Source organism: Sesamum indicum, linkage group LG5 (assembly GCF_026168435.1).
Source record: "Sesamum indicum cultivar Baizhima isolate 11 linkage group LG5, ASM2616843v1, whole genome shotgun sequence".
In the NCBI taxonomy this organism is placed as follows: Eukaryota; Viridiplantae; Streptophyta; class Magnoliopsida; order Lamiales; family Pedaliaceae; genus Sesamum; species Sesamum indicum.
Genome location: NC_142661.1, coordinates 1,601,029 through 1,620,632, shown reverse-complemented (window position 1 = coordinate 1,620,632; position 19,604 = coordinate 1,601,029). Strand labels below are relative to the sequence as shown.

General features: G+C 31.6%; 1 protein-coding gene and 1 long non-coding RNA gene across 3 annotated transcripts; one reads left to right on the top strand and one right to left on the bottom strand.

Annotated features, from left to right (window-relative positions):
- Positions 1-13,900: 13,900 nt before the first annotated feature.
- Positions 13,901-14,550, top strand: LOC105162951 (uncharacterized). Its single transcript, XM_011081131.2, has one exon. The coding sequence runs from the start codon at positions 14,033-14,035 to the stop codon at positions 14,414-14,416; it is 384 nt and encodes a 127-aa protein (XP_011079433.1). The 5' UTR covers positions 13,901-14,032; the 3' UTR covers positions 14,417-14,550.
- A 1,569-nt stretch (positions 14,551-16,119) lies between these two features.
- On the bottom strand, positions 16,120-18,933 carry LOC105162850 (uncharacterized). 2 transcript variants are annotated; one of them, XR_847872.3, is made up of 5 exons: positions 18,698-18,933; positions 17,017-17,290; positions 16,796-16,922; positions 16,438-16,707; positions 16,120-16,360 (listed from the first exon to the last, which is right to left on the bottom strand). It is a non-coding gene; the product is annotated as an uncharacterized LOC105162850 (long non-coding RNA). The 2 variants fall into 2 exon arrangements; XR_002287145.2 differs by having other exon boundaries at positions 16,796-17,290.
- Between the last annotated feature and the right edge of the window lie 671 nt (positions 18,934-19,604).

Here is a 19,604-nt window from a genome sequence, read left to right as displayed (position 1 = left end):
TACAACAATTTTAGTCCCCTATTTTTCAAAATAGTAGGAATTTTGGTCCTTAAACCCAATTCATGACTATTTTAATTTTTTATGATAAAAGTTCAATACTCCTATCAATTGCTCATAATTAGGCTCAACAGATTTTCAAAATAAAATTAAGCCTCTATACACTTCATAATTTGGTTTGACCACTTGTCATTGGTTCTAAGCCCTCGAGTTTACATACTTCATCCAACCACATAGATAGTTCGCAGGCACTATGTAGTGAGACGTCTACAATAAATCAAGATTCAGGATAGGATAACACTAAAGAGAGATTGAAAGGGTAAATTTCTGAAACGCTATAGTTCTTAATATTATGATAAAAGGAACTAATTGAAAAGAACTTGAGCCGGATACATCAATGTTCTCTCAAGATTTAATAGAGATCCACAAGACAATTAAAGACTATGAACATAAATTAATTCATATACCAATAAAAAGAGAACTCTTAAATCAAAAGATGGACATATCTCTCCTTGCTGGTGTTCTACCTGGATTTCGGTGGATTGTAGACATTTCATCATATTTATTGTTGTTTGTTGCTGAAAAAGCCAAATACTTGTGAACCATCGTCGTAATGTGATTGAAAAAAACTCGTAAAACCAAGGGTTTGGAATACCTAATGGCAAGTTAGTCTAACCAAGGCAAGAAGTCTTTCATCGAGACTTAATTTATAGCATGTTGGATCTTATTAAAAACATGTGATATCACTATTGAACCTTTACCACTAAAGACTAAAATTGCTACTATTTTCAAAGATAGAGGATAAAAATCACTACTTCCAAAGTTAGACGATCAAAATTATCGACCCCTTAAAGATATAGGATTAAAAATACAATTAAAAATTATAACTTGGACTGTTATATCATCAAACTCATAGGAACCCCTAATTCAAGTGCTGACATGGCTGATGATGTGGAATTTTCTGGCCGATTAAACTAAAATTATCATAAATTTTAAAATTATAAGATCAAAATATTTTTTTAATTTGAATAGGATCAAAATTGCGCAGTGTTGTTGACTGCTGTAGGAATTGATCCCAATAATGAATTCTTTCCTTTGTGTTATGCTGTGGTTGGGGGGGGGGGGAAGTAGTCAATTTGTTTAGTAAGCTTTTTAGTAGTGGAAAAACATTCACAATTTACATTTGCACTGCACGTTAGGAGAAACACTAGATTACAAAGTGCTAAACCAATTTTTGATGAACTAATAGCTCAACCAATAAGTTTAGTATATATGTTCTAAATTTTTGTGGTTTATAGATAATTGCAACTGATTGTAGCCACATTGTAGGCTAAGAATACTGCAAGATCCAACTTGGGCTTCAACCCTTCTAGAAGGATACCACCAATGCCAACTAATCTTCCAAACCCTGCACCAATACCCCCAGCTAGAGGAGGTGTTACCATCAGATCACCAGTTCCTTTTGTAAGAGGCCGTCCAAGAGTTGCAGTTTCAATTTCAACACAGAAAATAGCACCCCTTCAACACAAGTTTAACACTACAAAAAAGGTGATTTGGGGTGGGTCTAGGAACGATTTTGAATTGAAGAGATTAATTTAAATCGAATTTTGGAACGGTTCACATTCCATCGTAATAGACGGCGTTATAAATATTTTGGAATGGTTGGTAAAGGACCATTTCACACTAGAACAAATATTGTAACACACTGCCAATGGCCGTTCCTATTTTTGAAATCGAATATTAAAAGGTATTTATTCAATTGAAACGCATTGGAATAATTTTGGAATTGTTATGTATTGTAATTGTGGTTTTCGGTAATAGTAATCCTAATGCCTAATTTTTGGATTGGTATGTATTTGACCCGGTGGATGTATTTTGGAATGGTATGTGGGATTGTATTGTGGTTCAGATTTGATATACTTTAAGACACTTTTTTTTTTCTTTTTTTGGAACAGTCTCTGGCAACTGTTTTAGGAATTATTTTTGAATCACAATTTGGTGCTTGAACTAGTTTACGTTGCAATACATTCAGGAATGGTAAAGTATATTTAGGAACACTTTTTTACCACTGTTTTAGGAAAGAGTGTATGAATGGTTTATTATTTAATATTTGTATTATTTTGTTTACAATTACTAAACCCATTCCTAATTTTTTATTTTTTAATAAAATTTATGTTAATAATTTAATTTATATATTTAATAAATTTTAATAAATAATATAATTTATATATTTTAGTAAATAATAAATTTAATTTAATAAACTTTAATTAATTAAATAAATATAAAATACTGGAATGTAATAAATATTAATAATACAAAATATTATCCAATTATAAAATTTAATCAAAATTTAAAACCTAATCTAAACCCTCCTTGTTAGCATCCATATCCCCATCGTTAGGCAGCAAGGGGTCTGTCAGAGACTGTGCTGGGCGGTATGGAGGCGGTAGGCTGTGACAGTCCTGTAGTGGACGAGGTTGCCCTCATTTCCCGCATCATGGCCATCATGTCGATCATCTTCTTCTCCAGCCAGCCGATGTGGTCCTCCATTGCCGGGTTTGGTTGTGGCGTTGGCGGTATCGATGGGGGTGGCGACAATGATTTGTAGGTTTAGCTGGAGACGTGGGTTTCAGAACCAAGGCCGAATATACGGTCCTTGTTTTTGCCCTCGACTACTGCCTGCCACATCTGATGCTCGGTCATCTCTACTAAAACTCCGATTCGATCGATCGAGTATTGTGGTCCTCGGCTGTGGGCTGAGTTTGATGATCCTTCATCAGCTTCTGGAACATCTCTTGCAAAACAAACAAAATTATTAGAGTTTTACCCCAAAATAATTTTAAAAAAATTAAATAACTAATTAACTTACCGCCACATCAGCAGCCCTCTGCCCATTCCAGCCACTGTCCGCCTTCTTCTTGTAGCATCTGGCAAAAAGTTTCATTTGCTTGGGCGACCGACGGACTCTGCCTCCTATAGAAATTTTAATCAGCTAGCATCATATTTATAAAATCATGATGAAACTTTGAAGAAGAAAACATAACGTACTTACTGTCTTCCTCTTGTGCATACCGACAGATGATGATCTCTCGGGGCACACACTAGAGGACGTCGAGAGATTTGACGAGTGGTTCGCCTTATTCTTCGCGGACTCCTCTTGGAAGTCCGCACTAGACCAGTATGCCTGAAGTTGGAGCCAGACCTTGTTGGCCAGCTAAAGTAGCTTGACTAGGCTCGCCGGGGCAACGGAGAACTTCTTCCTGTCCACATGTGGAAGATCGAAAACATGGACTCTTCGTCATATTCCCACCAATAGGTCATCCACATCTCCAAAATTAAAAAAAAAAAGCATTAGTAAAAAATAATTTAGATTATAATATAATACCAAATTGAGTATTAAGGTACATTACCTTCATAGATTCAAACCAGAAATGTTGGTACTTTGCCGGCATCTGCCTCAAATATGCCCATGGGTGGGGATAAGGTCCTTGCACCACCGCATTGATGTGCTCATGGAAGCGGCGGTCAGACCTTAAAGGACATGTTAATTATTGATTTTTCAGATAAAATGATACTAAAAAATATTCCTAAACAAATTTACCTCGCGTCACCAAGGCTGATATACTAGCGTGCTGATGGTTGCGGGATTGGTGGTGGAGCAGTTCATGGACTAGCAGGATCAATCGCTGGTATGGCAGATGGTTGCCCGGCCTCCTTAGCTATCGGTGCCGCACTAGATGGTCCAGCATCATCTGGCGTCTGTGGGGTTGGCTGAGGGTTCGACAATCAGATGGTGGGGATAATCGAAAGACTACTTCTCTAGGCTGGGAAGCATCAAACGACGCGGATGGAAGTGGCAAGCAACAACCATGACCACGACCACAACCACAGCCACAACTACGACCACAATCACGTGGTACAGGAGGCATACCGCTAGACATAATATATACAAATTATTGAGAAGTATTAGTTTTTGTAATTGTTGAAAAAATTATCCTAATTCAATGATTAATAAAAAGAATATACGAAGTCTTATACATTGAAAATATTATCATGAAGTTATGATTATTATACTCATTAATTATTTAAAAATATATAGTTCCTTGAAGCACATATACAAACGGGTCAAGCATTGGTTTAAGCTTTTTTAGCCTATCACCTGAACTTTTTGTTATAGTACTAGTTTTATTCACTTATTTCTATCAAAATTGTCTTTTGTTGACAGATGAAAAGGATAAACCTCACTAGTTTTACTATAAAAAATTCACTTGATGTGCTAAAGAAGCTTAAAGTAATGTGTGATTTGTTTGTACGTGAGCACAAAGGAACTAAATATTTAAATAATTAATAATTATTGAAAATATTATCCTCATTGTGGTCATTGTAACGATTATGTAAATATATTTTAATTTAAAATATTATCCTAATATTATTATTGTTGACATTATTATGTAAATAATAATATAATTAAATATTATCCTAATATTATTATTGTTGACATTATTATGTAAATAATAATATAATTAAAACTATTAGCCTTATAATTAGTGATTATTAATATTATTATGTAAATAATAAAATTATTGTAAATATTAATTTGTCTAAGGTTGTGATTATTGATATTATTACGTAAATAATGATATTATTAGAAATATTAATTAGTCTAAGGTTGTGATTATTGATATTGTTATTTAAATAATATTATTATTGAAAATATTAATTAGTCTAAGGTTGTGACTATTGATGTTGTTATGTAAATAATATTATAGGGAATTATTAGCCTCATGTTATGATTATTGATATTATCACATAATAATGTTATTATTTATATATAATATTTATCTAATTTTATGATTATTGATATTATTATGTAAATAATATTATTATTGGAATTATTAGCCTCATTTTTATGATTATTGTAATTATTATGTTATTAATATCCAGTATGCTAAAATGTGTACTAAATTCATTAATTTCCTAAATAATTACACAAATTTCACAATAATTTACAGAAATTACACAATAATTGCTAAAATAACACAATTACACAGTAATTACCAACATTTTAAAAAATTACACAATTAAGCAATTATTACCAATAATTGCTGAAATTACATAATTATACAAAAATTACACAATAATTGACTAAGTTACACAATTATTACAATAATTACAGAATAATGCCTAAATTACACAATTATTATAATAATTTCACAAAAGTTACACAATAATTGCCTAAATTACACAATTATCTCTTGTGACAAATTACAGAAAGTACACAAAAAATACAGAAAAATATTATAATTTTCAGAAATATATTTTAATTTAAAAAACATAGTTTAATTTTAGAAAACATATAGTTTAATTTTCAGAAATATATTTTAATTTCATAAAAATATAGTTTAATTTCAAAAAAATATTTTAATTTTATGATATATATATTTCAAATAAAAAACAAAATATAAAGGAAAAACGTCCCAGATATGTTAATGGTCAGAGAAAAGTAGACCATAAATTAATATAGACAATTGAAAACATATAATTTTTTGAATTAAATTGATACATGTTTGGAAGATCAACTATATTTGTTTATATAAGATTGTTAGTCTTACATAGATGTAAGTAACATCTTATACTATTATACTGGATCGCTTAATTAGACCGTCAAAAGTTTTAATTGGGGATATGATTAAATTGACAAAATATTACCTTCAATGAAGTTTTGAATATTTTTGTTATACGGATACTGAGATATCATATTTGATACAATCAGCGAGGTTAAAATCGTTGCAACTGTCCATCAGAATATGTTATTTTACATCAGACCACTAATCTGTTCACATATGTAAAGTCTTGTTATGTGTTTAAGTTTGAATTAATCAGGGTCCCGGATGTTGAGATATCATAACCGAAAAGTGAAAGAATTTTTTTGTTATATTTAGGAACGATTTGTTACTCCTTTAGGAACGGTTTTATTTATATTCATTTTAGAAACGCATAATTTTTACATTTATGCATGGTTTTCTTTAAAACTCGTCTTAGGAACGGTCAACTATTTAAAAATCGTTCCTATGTGTGATTTTTTCTCCATTTTTCATTTGGCGTGAAATTAAATTTGTTTGAAACTACTTTAGGAACAATCAATGTATATTAACCGTTCCTATATTTTGAATTTTTCTCCTTTTTTTGTAGGATGTTATAATATATTTAGGCATAATTTTTATTTTTTTTGGCCATTCCTATTTGAAATTTAATATTATTAACGAAAATTAAGGAATTGTTACATTTAGGCACGGTTTTAGCTATGACTGTTCCTTTAGTAACAATGTATGAACGGTCTGGTTTACATGAGAACATTCCAAATTTGAGCAATTTTTTTTTTGAATTTTTTTTTGTAAATTTTCTTAAAGAATAATTATAAAAATATTTGATCAGTAATTTTTACAAATATTTGATTACAAAAACAATGAACTTTCAATGATAAATATTCTCTTTTTCAGTCTCGTAATCCTCGTCAAAATTATCTTCGTCAGATTCGTCATCAGATTCATCATTCGTGGTTGGGGATGTACTTGCTCCTTGTTGATTATCAATAAAAAAACTCAACGACAATTGTATACCATTTGGGTCATGCAGTTCATAATTATGGTTGTCCGTCAAAACTTGTTGAGTAGGTATTGTCTCCTTTTCTTGAAATACAACTTCAGTCCATCGAGAGTCATCAATGACTCTTTTGGCTTTTGTTTTGCAGATAGCCATCCAGTCCGCTTTGTTTTTCTTAATGCTAGGATACTCCGTGTATTAGACTTGTACTCTTGTTGTGCCAAGATGAATGATTCGTTCTTTGGTATACTTTCTTGAAGTGTGTACATCAACAAGGTGATAACATGGATGTACCTTCATACCTCTCACGGGATTGACCCAACGGCATTTAAACAGAACAATCTGCATGTTTAGAAGAAGTGGATAATCTAACTGAATTTCCTCTTCAACAATCACATAGAAGTTATTGTCAGTATTTGTATATGATGAGTTTTTGACACACACTTCACAGTTCATAGTTGACTTGCCTATGCTGTGAGCCTTAATATGGAAATTATAACCATTACAAAGTAACACAAGAATGTTGTGACCTAAGTAGTAGGACCCCAATAATGCAACTTCAACAAATCGTTGTTCGTGTAATCTAAGTCGAATTTCACTTGTATTGCACATATTAGAGAAATCATATATTGATGACTGACAGTTGTGGCACAAATCGTAAGAGATCATTCTGAAGGCACAACTTACATAACGTTTGAATCAATCCTAAAATTGAGTAGCAACTAGCTCCTCAATATTAGGGTCCTTCGAGTGGTGGTACTCGTAGAGTTCATTAAAAATGAATCTGTTTGTCAAAAAAAAAAAAAGAGTACGTATAAACACATAGGTTAAAAGTCTAAAATAAGAATGTGAATAAATTGTTGGTATCTTCAGACTTACTCGTAGTATGGCGTGAGTACTTCACAATTGCATAAGATATACGTCTCAATTATGTGACGTTCTAATCCGCTAAGCCACCTCTTCTTTGAGGCACTACTTGCTCGACCAGGATAGTTGAAAATATATCGTTGGTATGAGTGTCGTTCATATGTAGGTCATCATTTCTACAGGGCCTATTCTGTTTGCAAAGAATCTTCGATTCAAAGTATTGAAAAGTGAATAGACCGATTTTTTCTACATGATAAGCATTTACAATTGACGCCTCGATCTGTGCTTTATTTTTCAGTTTCATTTTCAAGTCTCGAGGAAATCTAATAAATGAATATTTATTGGAAAACATATATATGACACAAGAACTATTTTAAAAAAACTAGTATAACTCGTGTGCTTACCTCTCAAATAGGTACATCAACCTATATTGAGTCGAAAAAAATTGATGAAAATATTTTCTCGAGTTTGCACAAGATGGTCGCCACACTACCTTCCAATTCTTGTACCTTGTTTACTACTTTCGTCGAACATAGAATTTGGATTAGAAGGCTGACCTCTGTTAACGCACTCCACATAGGCTCAGGAAACATTTCACTGAAGGCAATTGAAATCAACTTTTACATAAAGAAGTGACAATCATGACTTTTCATGCCATGAAACTTCAGCTCCTTCATATTGATACAACGAGCCAAATTAAATACGTAACCTTCAAGAAACTTTAGATGACTAATCCATTCACATATCATTCTCTTCTGCTCTTTGATTAGGGTATATATGGGTTTGGGCATAATGTTCGGCCTCCTTTCGTTAATCTCAAGCTCAGGGCAATTATGATCTTCAGATACTTTTGTGTATTCAGATTGTCCTTCGTTTTTTCATTTATATCTATCACCGTATTGAATATATTGTCAAACACATCAAAATTGTGTTGTATCAGATGCATCGACCAACACTCTAGCTCCCAGAAGATGATTTTTTTATCCACTTATGTTCACTACCGTAGTTGTCTGGGAGTGGCAACGACACTTCAAACGCAAGACTAAACTCTTCAAACCAATCGCGAATCTGTTCTCTCATCAATTTTGGACGGCAACCTTAATTTCTACTTGGTTCTTAGTGAATGCCTTTTTGTGCCTATGGTACAGATGGTCCGAGGGAAAGGACTTTCTGTAGTAATCAAACTAGTACGCCTTCATACCGTTCTGTAGATAGAATGCACGTGCATCTTTCATATAAACTGGACACCCCATAACACCAGCGGTACTCCATCCAAACGCCATCTCATTAGCGGGTAGGTCGATACATTAAAGGGGAGCGCATCATGAATGTCTCGTTCTTCGTATTGTTGCGCGTCAGTGCAACTACATGCCACAAATTCTGCAACACCTCGATTAGCGGCTCCAGGTAAACATTAGAATGGCATACGGAGTCTTCTTGCGGTTATGATTTCGCTCCTTGGTCGGCTTGTACCAAGCTACTCCACAAAACTTGCAGTAGTCCAAATCAATGTTGTCCTTCCAATACAACATGCAACCATTCTTACACGTATCAATCTTCTCAACAGATAAACCCTAGTCTCTTGTCAACTTCTTCGTACTATAGTAATTGAGGGGCAGGATGGTCGTAGGGCAATATATTATTTTTCCACTAGGATATTCGATCAGTATATTCGCTCAGAAAATTTGCCCTCGGCCTTGATATTCACCAACTTAGCAACAGATGTCAATTGAGATTGGGTGCAACCATTCTACAACGGCTGCTCGGCAGCATGCACTACATCGTAAAATCAATCTGCCAGCCCAGGCACATAATCATAGGGCCCCTGCCGTAATATGAAGAATGCTTGCCATCAGTAGGACATGACCTCACACCATCATTAGACGCATCATCCTAGTTATATTAGAAGACTAGAAAGCTGGACCAGTGGCATCAAAAACCATCCTTTGCACGCAATCTATCCGCATCACATCACCCTAGTGTATATTGGTACCCTTATCCTCATGAGCAACGGGAGTTTGGTCCTCCTTCCAAGAGTGCGCAATGATGGATAAGAGTATGAAAATTAGTGGGATAGTAAGAAATCAATAAAATTCGAGAGAGATTGAGGAAATAGAGAGAACGTAAGAAGAATGAAAGAAGATAGTGAGATTAAATGGAAATAAAGGAACATATATATAGGAAAATTTCTAACGGTCATTGGAACAATTTTCAGCGTACAAATAATCGTTATAAAATTGCCGTTGATGTACAATCTGTAATGGTCTTAGAAACACGTTCAGGAATGATTATATATCCATTAAAATAGAGTCGTTGTACCTTTATTGGAACAATTTCAGTAATATAATGTTATTAATACATGAAAACCGTTCCATATTATAACAATCTTTGACATTATACTTTCGAAAAGAACACTTAATTTTCTCATCGTCCATATATGCATGTTGAGACTTGACCCATTTTATAAATGCAGTAACACCATCCTCAAATTTTGGAGTAAGACCCGCCTTCCTTGACAGGTTATTCTCATGTATCCATCTTCTCAACTGTCTTAACATGATGAGTCCTACACACACACACTCTCACACACACACACATATATATATATATATTATTATAACTTTAAATTTAATTGACAAAAGTATAACAAATATAATCAACTGATAAATAAAGGGTTAAAGTTGTTACATGATCAAAATAAACTTCAAATATCAATGAAAGTTCGAGACAGATTGACGAACCAGAGAATAAAAATATTGGTGGGATAGTGAAGATCAAGAAAATTTGAGAGAGATAGAGGAAATAAAGAGAATGTAAGAAGAATGGAAGAAGATATTGAGATTAAATGAAAAGACAGAAACATATATATAGAAAAATTTGGAACGGTCTTTGAAACAGTTCCTGGAGTACAAAAATAGCCATAAGAAACTACCCGTTGATTTACAATCTGTAATGGACTTAGGACCACAAATTGCAATGGTTTTATATCCATCGAAATATATCCGTTTGTAGTGTATTTGGAACGGCATTAGTAATACATTATTAATATAACACAAAAACAGTTCTAAATTGGAACTAATTTGGTCACGATCTTTGTAACTCAACAGATTTTAAGTAGAAATCAACTTAGGAACGGGTTTTGTAATACTCGTCCAAATACGTACTAAAATCGTACCAAATTGCACCTCATTTTGAAATACATTTACTAACTGCCAATTTTTTTTACATTCATTGTATCACATATAAGAACGGTCATTCAAGAACCGTCACTAATTTTAATAAAGTGTTCCAAATAGAGTCTCAATATTTTACCGATCCAAATTTGGACCGGTATTTGGAAGTAATAGATTTTTTGGAACACCTTTAGTAACGATTTTGCCATTCCAAAAAAATACTACATAAAAATGATGATCATGACATTATTGATAACTATCATTCCTCTTGAGTGTCAATACCCATTCCTATAGGGCACGAGCTTCGAAACAATAGGGGAATTTGTGCCAAATTTTACTTTTCTTTTTGTAGTATAAGATCATTGACAAGAATGATCAAAAGTATGTCATAAAATGAAAAATTTGGAGGATGCATTAATACAAGGAGAGAAGCAGCAAAAGGGCAAGAATAGAATGTGATGGAAAGGGAAAGCAAGTCATGTAATAGACCTTTGGTGTTGCAAAACCGCTTAAAACTCAATTTTTTTGAAATTGAACTTAATTTGACTTTGAAAGTCAATTTATTTTGGTATTTGCAACAATCAATGGAATTTGATATTTTGGTGAAATTATTTAAATTATACTTTACTTCATTTACAGAATATCAACACTACCCAAAATTTTATGAAATATTAATATAACAAGTTTTTCTCTCCAAAACAGTGCTGGAATTGTGGAACTAACGACTCCATTATCTATTTGACGGAAATTGAGTTTTGAAATTATATGTGAAAAAATTATAAAGATATGGGACGAAATCTAAGAAAAATATAATAAATGAGACTTAATTAAAAAAAAGAGAAAAGTATTATTTTAGTCCGCTAAGTATGCTTAATTTTAATTTTAGTCCGATAACTATGTTCATTTTTGTTTAGGTCCAGTAACATATGAAATTGCTTACTTGTAGTCATTTGGCAGATTTTCGAATAATTTTACCCCTATGAGTGCATATGGAGTAAAACTGCCTTTGAAAAGTTGCATAGGGTAAAATTATCCGAAAACCTGCCAGATGACTAAAAGTAAGCAATTTCGTAAGTTACTGAATATAAACAAAAATGGACATAATTATCGGATTAAAATTAAAATTAGACATAGTTAGCGGACTAAAGTAATACTTTTTCCTTAAAAAAAACTCTAAGATATAAGACCAAAAATGAGATTTTTCCAATAAAAAGCATATAAATTAAAAGACTTGGTTGGTCAACTCATTTAAGCTAGCTATAAAACTTGGAAACCAAGTCATGCAGCCCATCATCATCAATCATCATAATCAATAATATTATTTTGGTTATTACACGTTACGTTTTACTTCTACTTAATTTACATTAATTGTTCATTAATTTTTTTAACTTTGACTATTGTTGTTTATTGACTTTATATATATATATGTCTGTATGTATTTGTGTATGCTTGAGAATTCAAACAATTTAAATTTCAAAAAATCACGCTAAGTGAGGTACGTACGTACGTTGTTCATTTTGATGGTTTGTTGTTGTTTTTCTCCATTCATTTTTGGCAGATAAATGTTACAAGTGTTTAACTTGTCATTTTAGACTGCAAAATATATATATATATATATATATATATATGATTACATTCGTTTCAAATAAGTACAATTTCAATATTATATTAGTATACAAATATGTTATTATTACAATTAAATAAGTGGATGTAAGAACTTATCTTTGTGCACTCGATAATTAAATTAACATTTGTCACAATTCTAATTACCTTTATGAGTGCATATGGTCTAAAACTGCCTTTCAAAAGTTGCATAGGGATAAAATTGTCCGAAAATCTGTCAGATGACTAAAAGTAAACAATTTCGTAAGTTACTGGATCTAAATAAAAATGGACACAGTTATCGAATTAAAACTAAAATTAGGCATACTTAGCGGACTAAAATAATACTTTTCCCTTCAAATTATGTGGCTAAAGCATTTGTAAGGATTTTAGCTATAATTAATGTTTATTGTGTCCTTTAATTACTGAAACAACCGCTAATCGACTTTTTTTTTTTTTGTATAAAAAACGATGATTACATAATTATATCAATAACAGTAAATCGATATGTCACTTCAATCGATAAACTTACATAAAATTAGATAAATATCCATTACAATAAACTCAAATTAAAAAATACCCATATATCTGGTGAGACTTAAAATCATGATCTCGAACTTATTCATGGGACCTTTTGCTAAGCTATGATTTGATTAATTTATTACTATGCACTATGATTTCATACTTTTTAGTCACGAAAATTTGTCGTGAAAGTGTTATCTCATTTTATTTTAATTAAAAAAGAAGAGGCAAAAACTAAATTTACTTAAATTAGAATAATTATTGAGTATGTATTTGAATAATAATTAATACGAGCAAAAATATAACGATGATAGTTGATTTGATATATAACGATCAACATATAAATTCGTATTAAATAATAGACTACTAAGAGTAACTAAACCTTTTCGTTCTAAAAAAATAACAAAAAAAAAATGGTTAAGAATGCGATGATTTGACCTAATTCCTACTTAATCAATAATTAAGCAATAATGATCAAACATTTGAAAATAGAAACAAATTAGTCCTCCCTAACCCTAACGTTAATTAGGCCTCAACTCGTTATCTTTCATTATAACACGCTTGTCCTATTCCCCACGCCTTCTCCATCACCCCCCCCCCCCAATTTTTTTAGGTTTAATTACAAGTAGATCCCTCTGAATTTACATAATAATATTTTCTCTCAAAGTAATTTTAAATTGCACTTACACCCCTATGAAAATTCGTTGTTTACGATTAACTTTCTTTCGTCAGAATTTAGACGAAAAATGATGACATTATAAAATAAAATACATAAATTTTCAAACTTGTCCCTCATTTAACATTTTATATAACAATTTGGTACTTATTAGGAAAAAAATATTATGATTTTACATTACCCCGTATATATATTATATTTATCCATTTATAAGTATAAGAATATATATGACAATGTTAGATTATGATTAAAATTGAAAATGTATATAATGTTTTCATTGACTTGATATTTTTTGTCAAATCTTGATGGAAGGGGGTTAGGTGTAAACGGAAAATTTCTAGAGGGGTGTAAGTATAATTTTATATTTTAAAAGGGGTTTAAGTGTAATTAACCCATTTCTTTAATTACCATGGTTCCTTCCCCACTTGCATAGACGTATATATCAAAGCAAGACCCCCCATTTGATCCATCTACTAATTGCAAATCTAACATCATTAATTTCATTACACATCTCTTTCTCTCTCTCTCACATCCATTCATCAAATTTCTAACACAAACCCTGTTCATTAACATTTGATTCAAACCTCGTAACATGGGCGAGGCATTGCTAGGCAGGCTGAAACGGGCCGTGAGGAAGATCAAGTTCCTGCTCAACTTCAACGTCAACCGATGGAAACTCGCGTCCATCATAGGTACTGCATCGTTGAGTAAGAGATCATCAGCAAGACTCATGAGCTTCAACGACAGGCCGGGATTGCGGGCCTGCGTGGAGGATTCGGGCTCGGACGGCAGCCAGGGATCATCCACGAGGCCGGGGCTTCAAAGGACAATGAGCTATCCATCGGAAGATGATGTCGATAAAAGGGCTGACGCTTTTATTGCGAACTTTTACAGGCAACTTCAGTATGAAAGGCAGATATCATTGGAGCTTAGGTACTGTAGAGCCAACAGTCTTGATTCTTCCACATCTCCATGATCTGTCCGTAATTGATATTTTGGTGGGTTTTTTTTTTAATTAAATTTTCGGGTTTTGAGGTAGAAGATCATATTATTTATTTTGTCTTTTGTTCTGAGAAAAAGAAGAAAGATGAGTTTTTATTTATTTATTTATTGTAATTGAAAAAATAAGGCATGGAACGATATTTATTGGGAGTTTTGCGGGGTCAAAATTGTTGGGGGGAAGGGGGGGTGGTTGGTTCTGGGGTTATTCTTTTGATTATTTTATTAATTTTTTTATTTCGGGGTATATTCTTTTAATTATTGATTTATGTACTAAGGTCATGACGATGATGATGAATTCATAGGTTATTTTTTTCGAGAATTTTGAGGGTTTTTTTTTTTTTTTTCTATGTACTCAGTTCAAAATATATATATGTGTGTGCGTGTGTAGGAAGATGGATTGTGGATGTTGAGTGTTACATATCTTTGATTATTTGTTAATTTATTGGATATAATTGGACGTGGACTTGTATTTTTTTCTTAACTCATGTGTCCAACACACGTGAAGACCTAAGGTTTGAACAAGAGGTCTCATGTTTGAATCATTGGCCTGTCCCCCTAAGGACGATTTTCGATCTTGTTTAAATTTCGTGAGTATTTATAATGAATTCTGTTTTTATCGTGAAAATAATTATAAAAAAATATTGTAGTTAAGTCTGAGTGTTTGCAAATACGACTTAGTATTTTATAATTTTTGTAAAAGTTGGTAGGGATTACTTATGGCCGTTGACTTAAATTGACTTAATTTAAATATTTTAGCAGTAAAATCTGTAAAATAAAAAAAATCAGTTTATATCTCATAATAAGGCGATAAGCGATTATTTTGAAATGTTGCAAACACCCTGCATCACCTCTAATTCTTAGGAATATACAAGTTTGTTGGTCATTGATACAGGCATGCTTCCACTATAAAATATTGCAGGATTTACGGCGATTTTAGAAATGATTTTTTTGGCATTTGGAACAGTTTGCAATTAAAGAAATTAATTTGAACCGGAGTCTGGAACAGTTTGCGGTCCGTTGTAAACGGCGTTCCTAAAATTTCGGGACGGTTGATGAAGGATCGTTCTCAACTAGAACGGATATTGTAATACATTATTATTGACCGTTCTCAATAGTGCTTTTGAATATGAAATTTTTATTTTGGGATTAGAGCACATTGGATAAGGTTTGGAACGGTAATGTATTTTAATTCTTGATATTTTGAAATGATTTTTGTAATACTCATGGTTGAATTTTGGAATTATATTTATTTGTATTGGTGATATATTTAGAAACGGTCATTAGTATTGTATAAAGCTCAATTTTTGAAATAGTAATAGGCATGGTTTGTTTTTTTCTTTTTGGAGCATTCTCCTGTAACTGTGTCTGAAATATTTTTTGGAACACAACATGGTTCGTGCATTAGTCTGAGTTGCAATATATTTAGGAACAGTCAGTCCTTTATAGGAACTCATTTAGAACTGTTTTAGTAATGACGTTTGGAACAGTCTTAATTTTGAAATTTGTAACACTTTATTTACAATTACTAAAATTGTTCCTAATATTTTATTTAATGATAAAATCTTAAAAAATAATTTAATTTATATAATTAATTATTAAATTTAATTATATTTTATGAGTTTAATTAATTGAATACATATTAAATAATAAAATGTAATAAACAATATGAAACATGAATAACTAGGGAAAAAGTTATCATATTAATATAAAATATCATCCAATTTTAATTTTTATTTTTTAGAAAAAAAGATAAAACCTAACCTAAACTCTCCTCATTCATATCGTCCTCGTTCGTAGCAAGGGAGGTATGTTGGAGGTTGTCCTGGGGTGCTAGTGGAGGCGGTCGACTGTCATAGTCCTTCTTGTAGCATTTGGCGAACAATTCCATCTTCTTGGGCGGCTTACCGAGCTCTGCCTCCTATAGAAGAATAAAATAGTTAGCATAATATTTTATAAAACAATGATAAATCTTAAAAAATAATATAATTTACTTACCATCTTTCTCTTGTGCATGCTGAAAGAGGAAGATCCCTCGCGGTACACAGTAGAGGACACCGTGGTGTTCGCCTGATTCTTCGCGGACTCCTCTTGGAAGTCCACACTGGCCTAGTATGCCTGGAGCTAGAGCCATATCTTGGTGGCTAGCCAAAGTGGCTTGACCAGCTCCTTTCGGGTGACAGACATCTGTTTTCAAATGAACTTGCTCGCCCACATGTGGAAGACCCGAAACATATACTCATCGTCACAGGCCCACCAGTAGGTCACCTACAAAAGATCAAATTAAAAAAAAAATATCAATAAAAATCATTAAACAATTTACATTATAAGATAATACAAAATTATTTTACATTACCTCCATGCTCTCGAACCAGAATTGTTGGTGTTCTGGCGGCACCTGCCTTACACATCCCCAAGGGGGGGGGGGGGGAAAGTGTCCTTGCACCATCGGATTGATGCGCTCGTGGAATTTGCGGTCAGACCTAAAAGGACTTATTAATTAGTGATTTTCAAGATAAAATAATACTAAAAAATATTCATAAATAAATTAATCCCTCATCGTTGAGGTTGTTATACTGGCACGCTGATGGTGGGGGAATTGCTGGTGTTGGTAGAACAACCCACGAATGGTAGGATTAGCCGCTGGAGTGGCAGACAGCTGCCGGTGCCGCAGTAGATGGTCCAACATCATCTAGAGTTTCTGCGGCGGGCGAAGGTACGACCGTGTCAGGTAGGGGTCATCAAAATAATGTTTCCCAGCATGGGAAGCATCAGACGACACTGGTGGAACTGGCAGGCCATGACCACGACCACAACCACATGGTAGAGGAGGCATATAACTAGACATAATCTAGACAAATTATAGTATGTATTAGCTTTTGTAATTGTTGAAAAATTATCTTAATTTCATAATTATTTGAAACGCGTGCTTCAATTTATGATTATTGGTATTATTATTTAAATAATATTGTAATTTAGAATATTATCCTAATTATTTTTTATTGTAATTATTAATTATTCATTGAAATTTGTATATATTAGCCTTATATTGTGGTTGTTGATATATTTATGTAAATAATATTATGATTGAAAATATTAGCCTTAATTATATTGTGATTATTGATATTTTTATGTAAATAATATTATTTGGAATCGAAGGCCTAATTTTGTGATTATTGACATTATTGTGTAAATAATATCATTATTTAGAATATTACTCAAATTTTGTAATTATTGATATTATTATGTAAATAATATAATTATGGGGAATATTAGCCTAATTTTATAATTATTGACATTATTATGTAAATAATATTATTATTTAGAATATTTGTTTAATTTTATAATTATTGATATTATTATGTAAATATATTATTATTGAGAATATTAGCCTAATTTGGTGATTATTGACATTATTATGTAAATATTATTATCATTTACAATATTTGTTTAATTTTGTGACTATTGATATTATTATGTAAAAAATATTATTATTCTAATATTAGTCTAATTTTGTGATTATTGTAATCATTAATATTGTAAATAATATTATTAATTACATTTGGAAATATTATCCTCATTTTTTTATTATCTAAATTATTATGTTATTAATTTCCCTTATCCTAAAATGTGTACTGAATTCATTAATCTCCTAAATTACACATATTTACATAAATAATTACACAAAATTCACAATAGTTATAGAAAGTACACAATAATTGCAGAAATTATGCAACTGTACAATAATTATACAATATGATCTAAATAAGACAAAATGATCTAAATTACATAATAATTGAATAAATTACACAATTATACAATAATTACACAAAAAATACATAATACGATCTAAATTACACAATAATTATAAAAATTAAACAATTATACAATAATTACATACATATTACACAATATGATCCAAATTATAGAAAAAAAATTAATTTCTGAAAAAAATTCAGAAAAATATTTGAGAAAAATTATTTTTATTTCAGTAAAAATATTTTAGTTTCAAAAGAAAAAATATTTTAATTTTAGAAAATTTTTTATATTTTGAAAAGTATTTTAATTTCAAAAGAATATATTAATTTTAGAAAAATATTTTAACTTAAAGATATTTTAATTTCAGAAAAATATTTTCATACATAGTTTCTAAAAATATTTTTATAACTATTTTCTGAAAATATTTTCATAAAAAATTTTTTAAAATATTTATGTAAATATTATTAAAAAATATAACCTAAAAAAAATAGAAACTAACCTTGAAAACCAATAGCGGACGGCGGATGGTGAGTGAGAGAGTGAAGCGACCCTTGAGCAAGAGAAGGAGGCAGATGGGCTTCCAGCTAGAGAGGGAGGGGGACGGACTTTGAGAGAAATGATGGAGCACGACGACGGTGGTGAGAGAAATGAGGGGGCAAGCTGGAAAGAGAGAGAGACAGAGGAAGAGTGGGCGCGTGAGGACAGAGTCAGGGAAGAAAGAAAAAATTTGCTAAGTGTTACTTATATATTAAAATTTAGAATGGTCTAGGAATGATCATTTATAGAAAACATTGTCAAGACCGTTCCTAATCAAGTAGAATGTTGTCGTTCTATATGAATACGACGTCGTTTAAGGGGGCATTTCCCACGACTGTCCTTATATTTAACTAGATCGTGCCAAAATAAGTGCCAAATTAATTTTCTTTTTAACTAAAAAAATTAAAAATGAAGAAAAAACCGTTCCGGACATGTTAAGATCAAAGAAAAGTAGACCATAAATTACTTAAGATCATTGGGCACATAATTTTTTCCATTAAATTGATATATATTCAGCAGATCAAGTATATTTTTGTATATCCAAGATTGTTAGTCTTACATAGATATAAGTAGCATCTTATACTATTATATTGGATCACCTAATCATACCGTTAGATTATAATTAAATCGACAAAATACTACATTTGATGAAGTTGTGGGAATTTTTGTTATACGGATACTGAGATATCGTATCTAATTCACAATCAATGAGGTTCAAAACGATGCAACTGTCAATCAGACCATGTGATTTTACATCAGACTGCTACACATATTCACATATATGTAGTATTTATATGCGTTTATGTTTGGAATTAATCAGGCTCGCGGATATGGAGATATTGAAACCGGGAGTGAACTAGGAATTTTTT